General features: G+C 32.3%; 1 protein-coding gene across 2 annotated transcripts in view; it reads right to left on the bottom strand.

Moving 5' to 3' along the window:
• LOC124367763 overlaps positions 1-24,000 on the bottom strand; it is a 67,807-nt gene that overhangs the window by 35,599 nt on the left and 8,208 nt on the right. Inside the window, exons 1-3 of one of the 2 annotated variants that reach the window (XM_046824863.1) lie at positions 22,632-22,894; positions 3,826-4,086; positions 537-730 (exon numbers count right to left, since the gene is read on the bottom strand). In XM_046824863.1, the coding sequence (XP_046680819.1) occupies positions 537-730; positions 3,826-4,086; positions 22,632-22,683 (507 nt within the window). In that variant the 5' untranslated portion in view covers positions 22,684-22,894. Of the gene's footprint in view, positions 1-536; positions 731-3,825; positions 4,087-22,631; positions 22,895-24,000 lie in introns of those variants that run through there. The other variant, XM_046824864.1, reaches the window with a different exon arrangement.

Below are 24,000 nucleotides of genomic sequence, written 5' to 3'. Positions count from 1 at the left end.
AGAAAATACTATGGAATTAATACCAAGTTTTCTACACATAACTTAGCTTTGGTGTTAGTTCATCATATAATTTAGGAAGGGTTAATTCAATGCAACTTTCTTTACACCATTTTGACATCAGATACACCATCAGATTCAGCCTTTTGCATTGATTTAACCTTCTCGCCATAGCTACATTATGTGCAGAAAATTTGGTTGCTCCACCATGCTTTGGGATCGTGTCTAAACATTGTAGTGCACTCAATTGTGCAATTGATGTGAGACAATAAAAAGAATTCTTTATCTATATTACACTTGATTTTGCAATCTAGGTGTCTCTGATGTCGACACAATGCAAAGAGTCCATTTTGAGTTTCTTCGCTGACAACTTTTTTTTTTATGTCTTAGACGGACATTGATTCCAGATTCCAACAGTCAAGTCTGTTACAGAGTCAGATTTTAAACGCTGCACTAACTGGAAGGTGAAATGGAGCTGAACTCAACATTCGTACAATTTATGTTTCTGACAAATTTACTACCCAAGTGTGAATACTCACAGCGGTGGGGCTGATGCGGCCAGGGATCACTCTGTGCCAGTTGTCGGGCGGTTGGTCGGCGGGGCTGTGTTTGAGGCGGTACTGGGCTGTGAAGTGGGTAATAGGGTATCCCCCGGTATCCTCCACGTCCCACCGCAGTAGTGCCAATATCGTCGATGGGTGTACAGTCACATTCACTAGCCTGGGTGGGGGTGCTGCACATCACGTGTCAAAACAACTTCACAACCGAGTAAATAATCCATAACTGAAATACTATTAAGTGCCATAAAGAAAAGAACAGATATGAAAAATATCATGAAAAGTTGAGAATAGGATGAATACAAAAACTCTTGTCACCGATACCAATTTCCATAAAATTTGTCGTGGACACAGAAAATGTTTCCAATGCAGGATTTTCAATCATATCAGAACTGGTCCATACTTAAAAAATAAATAAATTTCAAAACTGTAAAGTTTTTAACTGATCCTAAGCAGTATATTTAAGTATCGGGCCATGTGCTATAAACATTTTAGAAGACGTTACATTAAAGGATGGAATGATGAAATAAAATTTAATGTTTTGTAAATTTAGAAAAATTCAGTTTGCTTGATTTTGTTCAGCATCTTACAAGCTATAAATGGTAAAACATAGTTAAAATCAGTTTTGCCTATTATTTTTACACAAAAATAAGAGTTTTAAGTGTTCTAAATAAGAGAATTTAGAATATTTTTTCAGCTTCTACAAGCCATAAAATGTCAAAGTAAAATTTTTTAAAGATTTTGACGATGAAGGATTGTGAAGGAAACAGGATTTTCCGGATATTTGCCATTGTTCAGTGATTTAAAAAATCAATTACAGTAGGTTTTGAGATCATCAATCTGTGTTATTGGTTCATTTTTAATAATTAGTGTTTTTTTTTATTAAGTGCAGCATGTTTTAGAAATAGTGTTCATGGAGTTGACACATTGTGGTTGTTGCGATTCCTGACTTATACATGTCACAACACTCTGGGATGATTTGTTTATTTTAACTTAGATGTTAGGTTAGTAGATTAATGTTTCACTTTCTACATGCCATAAAATGCACATTACAATAAAACATCTCTTTAATGAATTATGAAATATTAAATTTCGGCAAAATACAAAATAAAATTTAAAAAATAACCGTATAGAAATGGAACGAATTTTACAATTTGTGAAGTTTTACAAACATAAATACTTAGGATCTACATATCAGAGAAAGTAGTATAGCAGTAACACACATACAACACCTATTCATCTTAGGTGTGACTAAAGTTGTAATTCACGTGAGGAAGAAGGAAGAACATCATAAGAAATTCCTATGAAGTTTTCCTCGTTGAGAAATCCTTTTCAGACAGCAACAAGCGTTTCAAATTCCACAAATGGAAAGACCTAATGTCTTATTAAGTGGTCTATAGTATTTATCCAGTTACAACTAATCTACAACCAACCGATACCAGTTGTAATCATCAGTAATTGAAGTGTGAACAGCACAGCTGTTGCTTGTGCATGGAGAATCTGCCAATAATCCAGGTCAGGTTATAAATGTAGGGAATTCAAAATTAAACGAAACGAGTGACACTTTCATCAAGTACATTAAATTTAACTTAAACATTGAAGACTGCTAATTCCAGCTCTTTTGAAAAATATTATAAAAAATTTCAAAAAAATTTATAAATAGGCTAATGTAATAAAATCCAAGTTTAGATTTCAAGTGACAATTCTCATTTGCCTTTTATATGATTTATTCTTTTTTACATGTAATTAAGCATATTCTACAATTGGTTCTGTATGAGTTTGAAAGGTATTAAAATGTTTAGAAATATCCATACCAACTTTAAGCATTTATTGGAACATCAAATAATAAATTTTACTATTACATAGAATTAGCAAAGCTCATTAATACTTGGATTATTTTAATACTTTAGAAAAAAAAAAATATTAACTTATTAGTCCTCATTAACAATGAAATCAATAAAACTATAATAAAATTATTGTACATATCTAATTTAACTTCAGACTTATCATTGCAATGGGCCCAGTACTATTTGTTTTATTTATATAAGACCTACCTCATCATATTGATCACTACGGTTATTCTGTTATTTATGCTGATGATATAGTTCTGTTATCGAACAAGAGGTCAATACAGTAACTCAAAATTAACATCTTTGTTTCAGTCAGCTTGGCCCAGCAATATTGCGAAAATAATTACCTAGTGTTTGATGAAGGTAAAACGAAACAATAGAGACACTCGTATATAAAAGATTGCTGTTTATGGAGTAACTGGACTTGAACAAGTGCATTCAACGAAAAATCTGGGAATCACCTTAGATGAGAAACTTACAGAATACAGAAAGCTTTATTCATAAACATCAAGTTTAGAACAAGTGTCAAATACATAATAATATAAATGAAAATCATTACAATGTAATGGAAATAAATTGTCTTTAGTTCCTTGTAAGTTTTTAATAGTTGTTGCGGCTATTTGCATGTTCAAGCAATTCACTGATTGAACATGCAAATACCTCAAATAAACATGTTGATGAGTTAAGCTATCAACTTAACTCTGCTATTTTTGCTCTCAAAAAAAGTGAAATCCATCAGTACTCCTGTAGTAACAATGATTGCTTATCATTATTACATATCATTTGATTACTTTTTGAGCACATATTAAGTATGGTATAGTCCTTAGGGAAAACAGTTCTTATGAAAATCTGCAAAGAACCATGGTTCTACAGAAGAAGCTCTGAGAATCATAGCTAACTTACTGCCATACGACAGCTGTAGAGGTATTTACAATAATCTTAATATACTGGCAAGTACATCCTTGTATATACTTGATGTCATTTCATTCGCCTGCAATTTTGACTTATTAAAAAACAAAGATTTTCATGGATGGCCTACACGACATGAAGAAGGCTTCATTATTCCATCCCACAGAGTTGCCCTGTTCTGAAAGAAACCTTCACCTTAAGGTGCTGAAGACAATACGGCGAAAATGGCTAGTGGAGAGATCAATTTATATGATGAACGAGTTCCTGTCTCACTGCTCAGCTTGAATGACTATCAAACATTGTTTATGCTTATGATTTTTGTACATTAACTATTTAAATATATATCGACATCAATTCTGTACTCTATGTTCAAGAACAAAGCCTTCTGACTCTGATTCTCAATAGAAACTAATTAGATCACTTAAACAGATGTTTTGACACAATGTTGTGAGGGAAAAAACTGCATAATGTGAATTATACCAAACAATTATCAATGTGGTTCTCGCACTCACTGCGGACGATGACTTTCATCTGATTGAGGATCTCATCGCTCTCTGAGGCACACTTGTAGACGCCGGCGTCCTCGCGCTTCAGCTGCTGTAGGAACAGGGAGTTGTTCTGGAGCACGCTGGAGTCAATGGTGCGCCCCTCGTGGATCCAGTAGACTCTGTCCTCGTCCTCGTCACCACTAGCGCAGGGCAATGTGAGGTTACCCCCCTCGTCCACTCTGAGCTCATTCACCGCGGCATCTTCCTCGTTCGCCAGGCAGAACCCTACAACAATACACTCTAGCTGAGATGAAGTGAATTAATGGTTTTGAATTTCATTACTGAGATATTACAACAGTATAAATCTGTGTTATATTCAATCTTATAATGAAGAGTTTCTCTTGGTATAGTTTGAAATGAAACAACAGGATTAAACTGTGCAGTGCAGCCTAAGATTTTCCAGGAGGTACCCAACAATTTCAGAAATAATGCAGCACTGGAAAGAGCTTATGCAGTAATTATTTATCAAAGTTATTGTCATCCAACTTCTTCCTAGCTCAGTGCAATCAGTAGTGTTGCCTGAGAATGTTTGATCTCAAGTGTTTTTCTGAAAACAGTGTATTTATCTCAATTTTGTATATATAGACGATTTAAGTAAACAGTTCAATGTTATGAAATTTTGATTCCTGCTTGGAATGAGGGCTACCTAAGTTTTATGATGAAGAATCCAGAGCATTTAACATGTATATCTTAAAGCCACCTGTAAATATCAGAAAATATATCCAAAATCCTATGACAAGCTATCAACAATGGAAAAAATGGAAAGCTGGGAAATAATTGAGAAATGAAAATTAAAATAATAAGCATAACTATCAGTGACCCAGATAACATAGCTGAGCAATTAAAACACACTTTTTCTACAGTAGTTGTCAGCTGTAGTTATTTATTTGAATAAAAGCATTCACAGACATCAATAAAGAGACGATCTTCCACCAATAGTCTGCCCAGCAACCTTAATTATTACACCCAACATGTTATGTTATATAACCCAACAAATTCCACAGAAGTTGAAAATATTATAAACAATTATTTAAAACCCATGACATCTATCTGCTGGCATTGATAAGTTGAAAGCAGTTGAAATTCACTGTCAGAATCATGAAGTGTATGGACAAAACATTAAGAATAATCATCAATGTTTTGGTATAAAAAGTGAATGATAAAGTGAAAGTGAGTACACATTTCACAATTTCTTATTTTAAGACGTTTTCTCTATATTTTTATAGAGAAATTTGTTTTGCTGTATGACATTTTTACTGAGAAACATTTTCTGCTGTATGATGTCAACATGGCAAACAAGCTCAAGATCACGTAACAGCATTTTGCTAGGAACAATTTGATAATCTACCAAATAGCCCCAATTTAGCACCCAGGACTAGGTGTCAACATGGCAAACAAGCTCAAGATCACGTAACAGCATTTTGCTAGGAACAATTTGATAATCTACCAAATAGCCCCAATTTAGCACCCAGGACTAGGTGTCAACATGACAAACAAGCTCAAGATCACGTAACAGCATTTTGCTAGGAACAATTTGATAATCTACCAAATAGCCCCAATTTAGCACCCAGGACTAGGTGTCAACATGACAAACAAGCTCAAGATCACGTAACAGCATTTTGCTAGGAACAATTTGATAATCCCCAAACAGCCACAATTTAACACCCAGTAACTACCATTTGTTTGTCTCCAAGAAAAGGCATCTTGAAGGTCAGCCCTGCAATGATGACAATAGCGTCAAAATGATCGTGTTGTACTTTGTTAATCAGACGGCAATCTTCTATGAAAACAGTTTACATAAGGTAGTATTTCGATATGACGTCTTAATATTGATGGAAATTGTGTAGGAAAGTAGATAAGGCTGTAGGTTTTCATATAAAAATAAAATTGTTACAAGTTTATTTGATTTTGTTATATCAAATAGTACTTACTTAAAAAATAAAATGTTGAATTTATACAAGTATTTTCCTTATTTAATTAGCAAATTTTAAAATTTAAATATAAAACATATAAATAACTTTGAAAATATTTACATTTTGAATGCTCCTTTTGATTTTATGTAATCTAACAAACATCTTTTCATAATATAACTTAAACAAATTAGAATTTGATATTAATTAAGTACATAAAAGTGAATAGAAACTCAACATTCACATTCAGAACCTACCTTATATATATATATATATATAAAACTTTGCTTTGAGTACTAAAAGATCAGAATTAAGATTTGAATCATACATTGCATGTTATAAAATGTTTTTCTTTCTTCTACTGTCAATTGCGAAGGCTCTTTACAATAGACAATTAAACAGGAAACATTTTCCATTACTTTTCAATTCATTATTGTATACTGTATTTACCAGCATTTTAATTACTCAGTTTTGTGTCAAAGCTGATTCAATCATTACACTGTTATCATTACATGACACAACCATCAACTGAGAGCCATAATTAAACCATGCGCCAGTATGCACGAGCGATGTCCTTGTTTTGTAGTTTTCACGTTCCGATACCATGCACAAGCCATAAAATGGTGGTTCTGATAGTTCATTGTTTTCGCTTGTTCTGCTTTCAATGATAACAAGTGAAGATAAAGGTTTAAGTATTCTTTAAAAAGGTTACAATGAGAAATAGTTTTTTAGAAAATGTTAGTTTTTGGTAATCTATTAATTTTGTACACCGTACTCCTTGAACTTAATGTAAAACTTAAATTATAATGAATAACTTAAAAAATTTTCTGAGTTACCAAACCTTGAAAACCTGTAGTGTTTTAAACCTCTATTTTTAAACAGAGCCTATTGTCTTTATCCACTTACCAAATTTCTCTTATTTATGAGCCATGTCATTGTAAACACACATACACATTACGTAATTGCATTGTTAATCTTTATAATGTGACTGACAGCTATTAAGTAATCGTATTATAGAATGATCTCATCTTTGGTAACGAACTCTCATAGTTTACCTGTCGTTCAGCTATGTTATTCGTTTCATTACCTTGCTAGGTCTTCATCATGTTTATTAAAAAAACAAAACAATTTTTAAATCACTAAGCACAGTTTATTTGGTTATGTCCTATTAACAGCTATGGTAACATAGCACGGACATGGGCTGGTAGTTGCAAATATCCTTCTTAAACCTTGTTCTGTACTCTCCTTCTGTCCTATGTAATAGCTATTACATTTTCACAAGTCTATCTGTAAATGTCAGAACATACGATTTCAGGTTTATTTAGTGTTGGTTTCTAACATTATTACTATTCTGTACTAAAGCATCTACCCGTGTTAACAACAGGTCTATTTTTGACGCAATGAGCAAAATTATTGTTTCAGTCAATAACAAATCAAAGTTCTCTATTTTAGATATAACTAATGAAGACCATCTCATTATAAACCATGTTGAACCCTACATTATTATTTATTACTTACAATAAATAAATCCTTTTAGGACCAAACAATCTAATTTACAGAGATACATTATTATTTTTATGTAAAACTTTTAATGCTTTTGACTCAAATGACACTTTTGAAAACCATTAATTAATTGTCTGCGGCGTTACTTAACTGATCATTAACTGAATAATAATACTTCATGATTTTTGCAGTATTTGATACAGCCTGAACAAACTTTATAATATTATAGCCAAAAAAGTTTATGTTATAACATATTCTTACTCAAACACCAACCAACCAACTTTGGCCGATATCACTGATACCAACTTTTTCTTAAGTTATGGAAAAATTATTTTTCAGCAGATTCCTACAACACTTGACAACCAACATCTTAGCTGCTTACATCTCAGCAACACAGATTTCAGACTAGAAGATCGACAACAACTGCACTTTATTAGTTTTGTTGAATTCCTAACAGACCAACTGGAAGAAGGCAAAACAGTCACTGCTATCCTGCTCAACTACTCTAAGGCATTCAACTGCAAAGACATCTTTACTTTGTTTTTCCTGCCTTAGCCACACACATCTTTAGACAAACCGACGAATCTTGGAGTAAAAGGACAATCATATGACTGGATAAACAGTTACCAAATAGAACAAAGACTAATTGTCGAAATAAATCACACCAGCAATGAAATAACTCAATAGATACAATCACTGCCACAAATCATTGATCGTGGTGTATCACAAGGTTCTGTTCTAGCACCTATTTTTTTATTTTATATATAAATGACTTCCCTAACTACATGCAAAACTACAGCCATACAATGGTATATACTGACAATACGGTCCTCCTCCTGGGTCAAAAAGAACCGGAACAACTTGAAATAGCAGCATAAAACCGCCCTAAACATGGTAATACAATACAGCCAAGGAAATGATCTTGTTATAAATGAGAATCAAACAAATTGCAGTTTGGGGGGGGGGCACTACAGCAGGCAACTTGCAACAGCACCTCATCTAACAAAAAAGAGAAAATCAAGGTTCTAAAGAGCCTCCAGCCTAAAGAATCCTGTCGTTAAGCCATTACAGAACTGAAAATACTGACTGTAGTGATTACTTACATCCTAGAAACAGTCCCTTTCTCCATCTCATCACCCGAAGAAACATGAACCGGTGCCCAAAATCACAGCTACAACACCAGACATGCCTTAGCTACCAACTCCCTGTACACAGACTGGCAGCCACAGAACGAAAACTGACCTACACAGGAGGTAAGTTATGGAATGGCTTTCCAGAGGACCTGAAGAAGACTAACAGGCTGCAGTTTGAACAACGTCTGAAATGCTAGCTACAAGAACATCCTTCCTACCAACTTAATGAATTTTGTCAATGGATTGAAAATGCCTAGCTACTACATTTTAACAATGAATTTTTATGAACCATGTTCTTATCTCTTTGATAATGTACAAAAGAATGTCAATAAACAAATAAACAATGCTACTTTAGACTTTCTGTCAAAAAATTAAAAATACAATATTTTACAAAGATTTATTGAAAAAAGAAATATTATTGAGGCAATATTGGTACCATAAACAATTAAATAAAACATAAAAACTAAATTAAACTAAATAAAAAATATATACTGTATAAAAGCAGAAAAAGTATCATTTTAATCTGAAACCCTCAAAATGTATGCCTTACAATTTAATGAGTATGTGTAATGGGGTAAGATAATAACTTTTATATGGAAATATGGGTATTCAATTTTATAGCATTCTGTTTATTTTATATGTTCGTAAAAGTGATAATCTAGTTTCACATATTCTAGGCATATCTTTTCTTTAGATTCTTATACTGTAACTATATTACAATGTGACTGCTACTATTCCAGCTTGTTTGGTGCTTACGTAACAGAACCTTGGAAATTGTCCAGAAAAGAATTGGTTTCCATTGAACACGAGAAATAGTTGTTATTCATTCACTGACTATATCTTACCATAGCTGTGTGCCAGTTAAAAACATAATAAACATGTTTCGTTTAGATAACATAAGAAACTTAGCTCTCCATAATTGGCACAAACATTATTTTAATTATGATGTTTGTTGTAAATTATAGAAATTGATGATAATATTTAAATAAAAATGTTCTATGAAAAACATATATGTTCTATATGATTAGCTATGTAATTAATAACTTAGTTTTCGTGGAAAAGGTTTTATAACATTTATAAAGTACAAATATTTGTATACCAGTTGACATTAAACATATAAGATTACTAAGTATAAAAATAAAAATTGTATAATATCATTATAATTATTACAATAAAATACACATATAGGCTCAAATTCCTAAAAAAAAAAAAAATTCATTCCTATAATTCTGGACTAAAAATAAATTCTTTTTACTCAAAATAAAAATTTTATTTTAAACAACTTGTTAATTACATAGGTTGAGTATACAGTATTATTTGATTTATGTCAAAAACTTAACTATGATTAGTGAAGGCAATTCAAATTTTAAATTCAGATTTTAATATAAAAACTCAACATGCATTAATAAAAAAGAATCAAACATAAAAAAATTAAAATTAGAATAATTGTAGGTATTGATAAATACCAAATTTAATAATACCAACAAAAAATTTGTAAAAAAATAGTAATTTGGTATTTTGGTGTATTTACCAATGCTAAATTTAATAAATCATTAATATTTTCTTTCTTCTGGTAAAAAATATATATATATATATATTACAAATATATAACTTTTACAAATATTCTTTTACAACTATAAGGTGAAAACCAAAACAAACTACTTTTTGACCACAACAAAAACATTTTATATGATAAAAATACAAAATATGTTGCCAAATATTTTATTTATATTTTCTACTACATAAAAAAACTAAGCATCCCTGAATTTGCCTAATGTTAATTTATAAATTGAAGCTTCTTAAATTTGTTTTCGTACCCAACCCTACAGCATCTAATTAAAAGGGAACTGGAGTGAGCTATTTCACCTTCCTGTGCTGTAAATTAAAATACCTGAACAATTCAACTGATAAAAATCTCTCTAGTTAGTTTCATAGTGTTTAAATGCAATATTTCAAATGGATACACTCCAGAATGATGAGTGTAAACTGAGATACAAAAGAATGCAACAGTCACAATGCCACAATGATCACAATGACGCTTATTGCTTATTATTCAGTTATTACGAACAGCTGATGGCAATTTTTGTGCATGACTTGCTTATTGCACCTGTGGGTGTTATTCTTGAGTTTAACAAATTTATTTAACGAAGCCTTGATTCTTTGAAATTAATTAATAATGCTCAGCTGTCTTACTGTGGTATTCATTTAAATAAATTATCAATATTTATTTAAAGGAATGCTACAAGCTATTTTAGTACCAGAAGCATTTTATATAGTGTTAAATAATTAATGATCACCATAGTAATAAATAATTAATACAATTGTTTATTTTCAAATTAACATTCAATGAAAATAAATAATTGGAATAATCTTTCTTTAGTTACACTACTCGTATAATAAATTTATCAATAAAGTTCTTTTACTTTTCACTACTCTCTGTGATAGCAACAAAACTAAACATTTATAATATTGTTGTCTTTATAAATTAAAAAGTTTATATTGTATTATTATTTTGTACATTGACATAGAAATAAACACAAATGAATTATCCAATGTTAAAAAATATAGTATAAGCTTGTAGTTCCCAATCTACCTTATGTTCATGACACAAAACGACCATAACAACATTTAAGTTACAGTTTTTGATTGTAGATTTTAACTATAACTGCTGAATTTAATAGTTAAAAATCGGACTATGCTCTCCTTTTACAGGCAAATAAGTCATTTTACATGTCTTTGGTTAAACCTTTAAATAAAGCTACCTGCCTGTAAGTACGTCTAACATAGTCTATCCCTGCACTGTAATACAAAAAAAAGTATTCCTCTCTTTTTTTATAAAAACTACTTAACCAAACGAAAAAAAACCTGGAAAGGTGAAAACTACGAGCAAATGTATGCATTTGCATGACATACTTACAATAAAACAAAACAGAGAACAGCAATTATTTAACAAAACATTTAAAGTCTAGTATTGTATAGCAGAATTTCGAGCAAGTCCGTTTTGGACAAGTTTAATATTGAAACAGACCGGCAAAGTGAATAACAACTGCAAAGAATCCTCCGTAAATTACCTACTAGGTTAACTAGGTGTGTCATAAATGCATGATGATGGCAATCAAAGCATTAGCAAGAAACTCTTCAATTTTCACCTTACAGAGCCGGATAAGTGGAAATGGACTGTATACAAATATATATACAGTAGTTTTAAAATAACTATATTTATGGATTTTAATTATCATGAAAGTCACAACAATAATGTTGTTCTCTTCTCATAGTACAAATGAAATGAGAATATCTCATGTAAGAAATCCAGAAGCTTTATCAAAAGATAATTGGCTACGTGTTAGCGAAGCCTATCACTAGAGGGGCAGAAAATAATTCACTCTGTCTGTCTGTCTATCTGCACGATATCTCGTAAACAAACGGACTTGAAATTGTGCATGAAGCTTCATTTCTATATGAGAAACACCGAATTTTATAATGGTACATGTCACTCCATGATATTGGGCTGAGCGTTCGTGAATATTTTTACATTGGTCTTATGGGTAACCACGATGGCAATTGGAAATTACCGGAATAAATAAATTTTCAAACAAAACCCGGTACACTAATAAGTGATTTTAACATGTGACATATTAACACATGTAGTCTAACTATCCAAACATACATCATTTTTATGGTGACTTGATGTGTAGACATTTATTACTTAAAGAAATGATTAAAGAACAAAAATGTGAATGTATCATTTCCTAAGATATATAGAAAGATTTCATCTGTAAACTTGAATTTTGCAAGAAACTTCATTTCTACATAGACTGATGGTGCATGTCCAACCATGGAATTTGAGTGAGCATTGTTGAAGTCTATCTCTCGGTAGGCTGACACAATTTTTCTTTTGTTTACCAGGGGATGTAAAAATTTCTTTTCCGTTTGATTGTCATTCTACAGGGTGTCAATTAAGTCTGGAACCTCTTTTTTTATTTTTGAACCATAATAGAAAGAAATACCAAAGTTCACACGTGCTTACTGGTAATAGTAATGCACACATCTGCCCAATTACCGACCGGATAATCCCTTTGGGGGACGGTCCACAAGGAGTCAGACAAAATTCTTAAATAGCAGCATAGGTCTAGTTTGGTATCAAATTAAAGGTCTTACTTAGCAGAGTACAATGCCGCAAACCGGACTTAAAAAGGTGGACTCATTCAGTAGTTATAGCTATTTGAATTTTAAAACAATTTAACAATGTAAATTATTAAGTATTACAAGTAAACACCAATTTTTAAGTACCTGTGATCAAAGTAAGTGTTCAAAATGTTCCCCTACCATCGTCTGGCAATGTCCTAGGCGGTTGTAAAAGCCATCCACTGTATTTTGAAGGTATTCACGAGGAATATCTTGAGCTTCTTGTAATACTTAATAATTTACATTGTTAAATTGTTTTAAAATTCAAATAGCTATAACTACTGAATGAGTCCACCTTTTTAAGTCCGGTTTGCGGCATTGTACTCTGCTAAGTAAGACCTTTAATTTGATACCAAACTAGACCTATGCTGCTATTTAAGAATTTTGTCTGACTTCTTGTGGACCGTCCCCCAAAGGGATTATCTGGTCGGTAATTGGGCAGATATGTGCGTTACTATCACCAGTAAGCACGTGTGAACTTTGGTATTTTTTTATATTGTGGTTTAAAAATTAAAAAAGAGGTTCCAGACTTAATTGACACCCTGTATATGCGATAATAAAATTACCAGGTTGTCTCGGGTATGCATTAAACTTTTTATTTTGTTCATTTTGCTTTCTTATAGTCAATTGCAAAATGTTGCTTCTGTTTATCTGCCTGTGTATCTGTTTTCTGCTGAATATCTCAAGAGCAAATGAAGCTATGGACTGGTGTAATCCTACCTTGCAGCAAATTAGGTTTAGTTTAATCTTTCATATATTTTGCTTTTTACTTGTCCAACAACCATTATGTTACCAATTCTTACAATAATTTAGCATGTATTAAAAGAAAATTGTACTAACCAACATTTAATTCTAAGTTATAGGTGAACCGCTAATAAAGAAACCTGCGCAGAAGCAAATATTTGAGCAGCACAGCGCAGGAGGGGCCCCCCTCCGGCGGGGGGGGGGGGGGGAGTGGCGAGTGGGCGAAGCATCTTCTTGTCAGCTGTTTAAATCTTGTCTTGATCGCACCATATTGTTTATACTGCAGTTTACTTACTTGGACCGATCAATTCGAACGAGCCAGTTAGGTGAACGAGTGATCCGGATCGGAGTGTTTCAAAAGACCCGTTCACTTTTGAAAGTTTTGTTCAATTTGGCCTGGTAACTGAATAAATTTGATACTTTTTTCCAAATCAGGTGAAATGAAAAATGAAATGAAAAATGGTTTATTTTCTTAAAAATAGTACAATAAAACACATATACACGTTTTTGCAACAAACGTAAAGCAAATATATACAATGTCTGAAATCATGTATCAGGGTGTAACAATACGGTACTTATACGTAGTTTAATCATTTCTTATTATAATAAACCTTGCATTAATGCTATTTAATTCAATTAAAATTTGAAATAAGAAGAGTAGTATAACCGGATGAGCCTACATGGGCCTAGGACCTGTGCGTAGGCTCTGGTCGTGAATATTGGAACTCAAAACTAATAATAGAACAAATGATTTTATAAGTAAAAAATAGTAGTTTAGTAATTGTTGATATTATTAATGGTTTTATAGAATTTATTTTTAATCCGGCTGGATGGCAATGACAACAGTGACCACGCAGGCAATTGATGAGTCACATTGATAATGATACGTAACCGAGTATAAATCTAGTTTTTGCTGCACTGTCGTATGAAGTATTAGTTATGGTAATTATAGTGAACGACAGACCGAATAACAATAAATAGCGAGGAAGGGTTAGAAGTTCAGCGATAACAAGGGACTATAAGTCTATATACTTCTTTCGCCATCTAACGACAGTAACCCATCCTTCACGCGTTTTTTTAAACCAGTAAAGATTAGGTAATTGCAACACAGAAGCGAGGTTGTAGCTCAAACACACGTTACGTTACAAAACTTGAGAAATATAATACAAATCTGTTACGCTGAAATGTTTTTTTTTAATATAGAAACTGTAATGATGACTTGTTGCGAGTACCCGTGTGTTATGAGTATAAGTTCTCAACGCTAAAAGAGTATGAAAATTAATATATAAGTAAGTAAGAATGGTTTCGATTAACAAATTTCTTATAGTCATTAGTTTTCCTCGAAGAAAATTAATTCTAAAGAATATTTTGTACTCTTAAAGAACACTATTTTTAGTATTGTTTTTTTGTTCAAAAATTTATGGCTCAAGAATAGTTTTTGAGAAAGCAGCACCATGGACTATAATACCAAATGAAAGTTGGGATTGAACGAAAGCAAAATAGACCACTTTAATTTCCTTATCTGTGAGTACTTCTCGTAATTGTCTGAAGGCAAAAATGTACTTGCGGATTTTATTTTTCCAAAAAATGAATGTGTTTTGATACATTCACATTATGATGTGATTTTTTAAAATATACTTGCAGGTATTGAATCGTGCCCAAGAGCGAAATTTCCTCTCAAACTGGATACGTAACGTATGAACCTCTTGTAACAGTGCGTAAGTTAAAGGTCGAATGAAGTCTATAAGATGTCTTGGAAAAAAATTGTTATATTTGAGCCATTAGAGTTCGCCAAGTTCTGACCCACATTAGTAAAGAATTTATTAAATTCGTTAGCTACTTCAAGCTTAATTTCGTCATTGAATAATTTGGTATTTGGCAAATATTTATTTAGGGAAGAAACTTTGTTAACCCCTCTACCACTCAATTTAATTTAAAACCCCCTAAAACATATTTAAATCCCCATTAGCTTGGTCGAATTTATCACAAAAATAATATTTTTTAGTTGCTTTAAATTTCTGCTTAAAATGTTCCTGCAATTGGCATAGCGGGTTTTAAGCTCCACATTAAAATGGTTGCTTTTTCACCAATTTACGTAATTTATCTCTTTGTCTTATAGCATGGACTAAATCTGAAGTAATCCATGGTTTTAGCTTTTTTGACCTCGTTTTAAATTTATTCGATTGTCTATTGAAATTGTAATAATATTCTGAAGTTGTAATGTAAAAACAACTGCTGTGCTGTTAAAAATTGATTGCCAATTAGCATTTAAAAGGTTATCATGTGGTAACACATGGTCGATATAGGTGCGATGTGCAGGGTCGATCTGAGAGGAGGCGTTCTGTGTAGTAGTGTGCGTAATATTATTGACGTGACGTCTTAAATTAGGTTGCGGCTCGGAGTCACTCATGAAAAAGTGTAACGCCCGGTAACGTTACGATGCCCATCCAGTGGGGTCCGCCGCACGGGATCCGCACGGGATAAAGCAGATAACTGTGGGTCCGCCGCACGGGATAAAGCAGATAACTATGTTTATATCGTGAAAATGTGGAGTGCTTAGATTCGTCATTTACAACAACTACAACAATAAAGGTAAATAATTGTACACTGATATTTCATTATCGTAAACTATGATTGATTGATAATTGTTAGATTGACACAAAAGTTGAGAAACTGAGTTTTATAGGTTATGTCATACTATTGACAAATGTTGATAGTGTTAAGTAAATTATTAGTTTTAAATCACTCTGCAATCAATCGTAATTCAGTCGATTGAGAAGAAACAGCGCGTATTGCTAGTCAAACATTTAAAATAACAAATTATAAACCTCTAACCTGTCATAACAGTGCGACCAAACAAACGAACTAAACCGACCAATCACCACGCGCGGAGTTAGAAATTTAACTGTGTTTAGCAAGAATTTCAAATTCCCAATTTTAGTAAATGTTTTATTCAACTTTACCATTTACAATAACAAATTTTAATTAATTTCAAATTATGTACAATGTTTTAGTAAACAAAATATATTTCTATAGTTAAAATTTGTGCAATTCTTATTTTCATTCAATTCCTTGTTTCCTATTGTGCAATTTAATAATATTCATATCAATAAATATTCCTACCGAGAAAAAGACGTTGTCACGTAAAATCTTCGCCCGTAAAACCGACTTTACAGGCAACCATATTTTTTTTAATGACTCAGCCTGGGTATTATGAAAAGTTGTGGTAACTTAATCGATTAAATGTTTAAAATGTTTTGTTATTTATAAAATAAAATTATTTTCAAACAATGCAATGTGGTCTGTTTGATGTTTAGTACTTTATTGAAACATTTGTAATGAAATAATCTTATGATAAATCAAAAGGCATATTAATCAACCAAGTCTATTGTTCTTAAGTATTAACGTTTAAAATATTTAGTAATGCATATAGTAACATACAGATAATTTTTGTTAATAACTTCTATTAATAATATATATTTACATTTACTAGATTCCTGAAACAATACATTTTATTGTTATATATCTATCCATTCACTGTAAAATATGTTGTTCCTTCCTCTATCCGAACACATTTTTGCAAGCAGATCCTTTCGTTCACTTGGCCATGTACATCCCGTCGTTCATTCGTTCATTTTGTTCAGTCAACACGATGACCGGTAAAACACGCTCTAGCAGGAAGGCTTAGTAACTCTGTACTGACCGGTTTTCAACTGAACGGGTCGCAGCAGTGAACAATACCGACTGAGCCGGATTAGTCAGCTGATTTTATTACATTGAAATAGAGTGAGCGCCGAGCAGTGGTGGGGGATGCTTGGAGGGGCGGCGGAGGGATATTTACCCCACCCTGCGTGAACTCAAATCAACCAAGGTTTTTTTGTTAGCGGTTTACCTATAAGAAAAACCTCATTAAAAACCATTTCAAAAACTAAGATAATAGGGCTGGCAGTGCAAAAGGTTTTAATGCCCAAAAATACTGCGATGTAATTTGTCTCTTTTTTGGGATAATAATTGTTGCTAATTTCAATTTAAGGCATCAAATGACTGTTTCACTCCATCAACACTACATCAAAACAGCATAAAGTGTTGTATAATGCTTAAAAACTACGACCATTGGGTGTATACCCAATTTACATTTATCTCTCATCAATCTTTAATGCCTCATAATAGGCCATAATAGTTACAATAATGAAAAAAACTATCTGTTCTGAACAACGTATATAATGTTTCAGCTGGAATGTAAACTAATTTAAAATTTATAAAAAAAAGAATTGGACTTCCTATATCTAATATAACCGATGTAATTATAAATAAAATCAAATAAAGCAATAAATAATAAACAATCAAATTATATCTGGTTGCTATCCTCCTCTGCAGAAATTTCTGATCCTAACTCATAATCAAAACATGCAGAAAAAACTTGCACTACTGACCCACATAACACCAAATCCAATCAATAGAGATGGAGACGCCATACATTGGTTCTAACCACAATCCTTGTCATTTTAAGGAATAATAATTTTGATATAAAATTTATAATTTTGGTTTTTTACATAGAAAATCCTTGTAGGAGGGAATTAGTATTCCACTAGTATTCAAAGCTTTTGTACGATAAACTCCTTAACACTATTTGATAAGATGACAACAAAATATTGAAGGAACAGACACAAATTTTGATAATGATAATAATTGTAAATTTTGGTAAATATTTTCATTGTGTACGTAAGTCAAATTTATAAATACGGATAATGATAAATCAAATATCTCTCACCCACTTGTTCCCTGGCAATCAATACTTTTTCTGTTCATTTTGATTCTAGTCTTCACTTTGTATGTACAGGTTACTTAAAAAATTAATGGTCTCATATAACGGTTTTCCAATGTCATGTTTAATAGTTTAGTGGCCTTATAAAGTGGCATTTCCATACATTGATATTTGAATGCATTGTGTAGATAATTGTGTTGGCTACACATAAATTAGCTACGATGAGAAAGGTTGATTCATTGCGAATATAAATTTAGCTCCATTTCACGATCCGCTTTGTACAGTGTCTGAAATCTGATACTGTCACAGACTCCTGGAATCTGGAGTCCACGTCCATTTGAATAGATCCAAAAAAGTCAGCAACAAAGATGTTCAAATTAAACTCTGCATTGTTTCGATTTCAGAGACACCTATAGACTATAAAAGAGCTTTGTCTGGTTATCCAGTAGCTACCCAGTGTAAACTAGATGAAGAGGTCTTCTCATTAACTCATCAGGCATTCCAGGAGTCAAGTCTGTGAGTGTTTCAGATTTCAGACACTGCACTAAGCGGAATGTGAAATGGAACTAAACTCAGTATTCACATTTTGTTGGGTTTCAATTCACATTTTTTTCTGTTCTTAGTATTATCATAAGCAACACGACCTTGCCTTCTACAATCATAACTAACATTGTAGACGATTAGAAATGTACTAGGCCCACACTGATGGCCTGGGGCATTTCTGATTGATACATTGCTGATCACTTCCAACTTTTCCAATGTCAGTTCGCGTTCCTGAGAGATCTGACACGTGATCTACAGTCGGAAAAGTACCAATTGGAAATGGCCCCGGTCATCATTGCGGGCTTCAGTGGCTTTTCTGGCATAAAAAGAAAAACATCCCTCGATAGAGTACCTAAATTCAAGTTCAGATCATGTAAGCGTTCGTAAACATCGACTTTAACTTTCTATATTTATAAAACGTATGTATGTACGGTCTATAAATAAATAATACATAGACAAACAATCCTTCTTGCCAACATCGCTTCCTTTTGGGAGGCAGAAAACAAGAACCGATCTTCATAATGACATATAATTTTCACAGTAAGTCAAATAAAGTCAGCCCTTTCTAATAAAATGGTTTTGTTAGGTCGGTATGAAAAACTGTTAAAAACATAGTGGCCCCTGGATAATACCAAAGTACCACACAAGATAACAAATGTACTATGATAAAAAGATGGTCTGGACTCAATTGACAGGCAAATTTAAACCTATGACCAAGAAACAAGAAGATTCTCTACTATCTACTATGCTATGGTCAATATTGCCAGTATGAATTTATATAAACCATACTGTTGAGAAAATCTAGATTTGAGCCGATTTGAGTTTGTAAAGGAGCTCAAAGGACAGAAGCACAAAGGAACTTGTATGTAAAGGACATATTTACATACAAGCTTATCAGTTATTACGTAATGACTACACATGCAAAATACCATCAAATCAGACTTAAAGATAATTACAGAATACTAAGAAGTATAGAGTGAAGCTCGGGATTGTCGACTACAGAATAGGAAAATATGTAGCATAATGACTGAGCGTTATCAAAGTCTATCACTTGTAGGGGCTGGAAAATTTTTTATTTTTATCTGTCTGCATAGGTGCATCTTCACCTATAGATTTGAAATTTTGAATGAAGCTTCATTTATATATTAGCAAAACCGAGTTTAACTATGGAACACGTCGCTTCATGGGATTTGGCTGATCATTAGCAAATATTGGTCTTATAAATAACCATGATGGCAATGAGATATTAGCAGAAGAATAAATTTACACAGGCTGAGTACATCATATATTTTAACAAGTGATATTTTTATTCAAAGCGTAAAAGAATAATAGAGTAAAAAGTCAATGTACAAAGTTGGTAACAAGATCTGATTTCAGCACTATTGCTCTGTAGTACCCTTCAATGAACAAAAATGTGAAAGTATCATATGGAAAATTATCTCAAAGATTATCTGCAGGCATTACATTTTACAGGAAACAATGAGTTCCTGTAATGGTGTATGTCCAACCATGGAATTTGGCTAAGCGTCTGAAGCACTTTAGACTGCCACAATTTCTTTTTTGTCTTCCAAGGGGATGTGAAAATTTATTTTCGTATGACCGCAGAAATTTCGAAATAACTATAGGCTTCAAATATTACATGCAACCATAGTGAGGTCTGTTGTACGACAAATGGTGTAGCGTATTTATGAGAAGGAGACAAAATTTCAACACAAATTGTTTGAGAATGGGAATCCTGGAGTGGTTTCACTATTAACAAAACTGTATACGATAGCCTCTAATACATGACTTATCTAATAATTATACATCCAAATTGTCTAGCCTTTTAGCCACTTTCTATTTTTTAACTAATATAATTTTAGTATTTCGAGTTTTAGGGTACCAACGATGACAACCCATATAGTTATTATTTATTTATTTCAACGGTACAACACCAATTTTACAAATATATATTACTAGTAGCTCCGAATGAAACCAACAATAGATAATAAGTATACAATAAAACAAAACAAAAAACAAACAAAACAATATCAAGGTATTTTAACAGATATGATTTAATTGTAAAACAGAGACTACATAGCTCATGCACCACGTATCACTTCCAGTCTCTCAGGAAACCAATGCAAATTATTCCTGGTGATATACAATGTAGTCATTAGTACCATGATTTTAGCTTGGAAATTTATTTAAGGTACCAATTTGTCACTTAAGTATGATAAAAAGAATGATTCTTCAACGCTTTCCTTCCAAATGACAGTTCTTTATTGCCCTCTCTGCTGGTGAAGAATGACAAAACATTTCTCAAGATGGTATCTTTCAGACAATGTATAAAAATTCCACTAAATCTAATCACAAATGTCTCTAGCCATCAGTGTTGATGTCAGAGTTTAAGAATATTTAATTTTGCCCCTAGAGGAGATGACACTATGTATTGAAATTCAAAATAAAACTATCACTTGAATTGGATTTTATTTACCAGATAGATCAAGTAGTCATTTGTTTCAAATGGTGGTAATGGTGGTTTCCAAGTAAAATTATAAATAAGTTAATAAATAAAAATAAAAATTACATTAACTGACTGATTACTTCTAAGATTTTAAAAATATGAGGAAAGAACTAATAAGAACAATTTTCGTATAAGGGAGTAAATTCATCAATGTAGGGAATTCCTTATCTCCCCACCTTAAGACCTAAAATACTGATAAAAAGTAATGAAAAATATGAAAATAAACGTAGGCCTACAGAAACTTAATTTTTATTCATGAAGCTAACAAAAACTTACCTAACCTACTACCTGACTTTCTCGCCTCCCCAAGAGCCAACTGCCCAACTCAAGGAACCACCGCCCTAGCCACTGAGGTCCTACTGCTCTTCCCGAAGACCTAAAACCCTACCTAAGAGAGATTTTCTCTCTTTATGATAGAAGGTATTTTTTAAGACTTATAGCCCTTACTAATTTTTATTTTGGTAGGCTTCCATGACGCTCAGCTAAGCCAGAGTGATGGCCATCAAACTCATTCTTGTCTAGATTAGAAATTAAGCTTTATGCATAAAGTTCATAGCCTCAGTCAGTTAATTCTCGAGGTAACATGCGGGCATGGAGTCAGAAATTAAATTTTCCACCTCCTTGAGTGATAGGCTTCACTAACACTCAGCTAATATACAGTATTTTGCATGGCTGCAGTATAGTAAGCGGCCACCAACACAATCAAATCAGAGTACCAAATTATTGATTAGAAATACCTAAACTATTGGTGTATAACTATTACAATTAATTATAGGCAGCTCTTTTTAATGTATTCAACAACTATATTGTTCCAAATTAATTTAAATAAATAGTAAACTCATTAATAATGGTCACAAGTATAATAGTAATTTACATTTGTTATTTGTACCACAAGCTGACAGGAATGTTTAATCTTTCAAATTAATAACAAGTAACTAAATGTCACATTAATTTTTGTTACGTTTGAAATATAACGTAATTCGGTTTGACATCTAGTTTCAGTAGTTTAGATAACCATGAATATAGTTCATTTGATTGAGATGCTGGCTGCTTATTACACTGCGGTCTTTTTCGTTAGGGATTGATAACAATTTAATTTGATAAGTTCCAACTTATCAACCTGAATGGAGATAGTTCTAAGTCACATTATGGTAATAGACATGAGAAATTAGTAATATTTGTTGCAATGAATAATTAGGTCTAACTTGTTTGTATACTTTCATGTTCTATAAGTGGAAATCCCCTGCAAATAGTCTGTATACATGACATGTATACCTTAAGAGTTGTGGAATGTGATAAATACATACATGAAGCACTCATGAAATAAATTCAGAGGGTTAGGTCTAAATAACAATCTCAACAAAACTAGTTACTGAAACAATATTGTTCCTAGGTAAAATGCATGCATTTATTATCAAATTACTAGTGTCTATACAGAATTAAGTTCCGTTTACAAAAATGCAAATAAAATAGTTTCTTACCTCCAATCAAAACAGAAATGAATAAAAAATCGGCAACATATGCGATAAACATTCTCCCATATCAATATTAATTTCCGTTGTAATGTAGAAGTCTTTGCATAACCACATAACACGAATGCCTTTAGCAAAATACATAAACAATCAACTTTATCATCCCATTCCTACCATCTTGAAAGCCTTGCCTTCTGCTTCTGTCGTTCTATGCTTCTGTTCCTATTGGTTGTATTAATTGGCTGTTTTATCAATTGAAATTGAAGGAGAGGAGAGTGGCTGGTGCACAGGTGGGAATGAACGAATTGCACTGTGACCAACGGACAAAACCGAAAATAAAACTTTGGGCAGAAATCACTACAGGAACCTGGACCGTTAAAGTCATGTCTTCTTGATATTATTAACTTTAATTTTAATTATGTGGATTACAGTAATACAAATCAACATTAATTAAAAAGAATAAGAGCATAAATATACGTTTGAAATATTACAACTAAAGCAGTTAAAATATTACTTCTCTTCTTTCTTTATTTGAAAATATACTTTTATGAAGAAATTCTCAGCCGCTTGGAACGGTCGAAAATCGTGTCCTTTCGTATTACATATCATCAAATCAAAATCATCAAAAGTATATCAAACGTCCTTATACTATACCTACCTTCAAGATCAAATCGAAATGCGGTTTCTTAGTTATTGTTGATTTGCCACCTTAGTGTATTCAACTGTTTACGTATTTTTTTACTACGATAAGAAAACTTAAATTATTTTATTACCATAATTATTATTTCTATAGACGACGGATTCAGTAAAAGTATGGGAAAATTTATTTCAAATTGAATTGTTTTACATTTTTTTTTTAAGAAAGCCAGATTATGTAAGAACCGAGGTATGAGAATAGTGAAATTAAGATTGATATATAAAACTACAATAAACTTGTATTTGCATTTATTTAAGTTTGATAGTTTTTGTTTAAAAAGTAACAACATTTTTATTTATTAGAGACTTTATATTTGTCACGAGCATCAGAAATGGCTGGCGCAAGATGCGGTTATTTCATATCTTAATGCCAAATTTTTATACTAGCACAAACTGCCTTCTTGCTCTCCACTTTGTTCTTAGTTGTCAGTTACCATATACAGCTCTTTGTTTCTAGATCTCGGTTATTATATGTAGTAGTAATAGCTAATAGTAATAGCTCCAACTCGGAGCTGGAAGTTTCTACGGCCCTTGTCTCATAGAAATCGAATGCTTTCAGCAGTCGAGGGCTTTCATGAGAATAATCTTAAACATTCATAACATTTATCTTGCCTTACTGAATTCCTCAATACTACTGTTTTTGTTTACCGTTATAAAAATAAATTTTAAAACGAAGCAATAT

This window comes from Homalodisca vitripennis, chromosome 8 (genome assembly GCF_021130785.1).
Source record: "Homalodisca vitripennis isolate AUS2020 chromosome 8, UT_GWSS_2.1, whole genome shotgun sequence".
Lineage (NCBI taxonomy): Eukaryota > Metazoa > Arthropoda > Insecta > Hemiptera > Cicadellidae > Homalodisca > Homalodisca vitripennis.
This window is presented reverse-complemented; position numbering and strand designations above follow the sequence as displayed.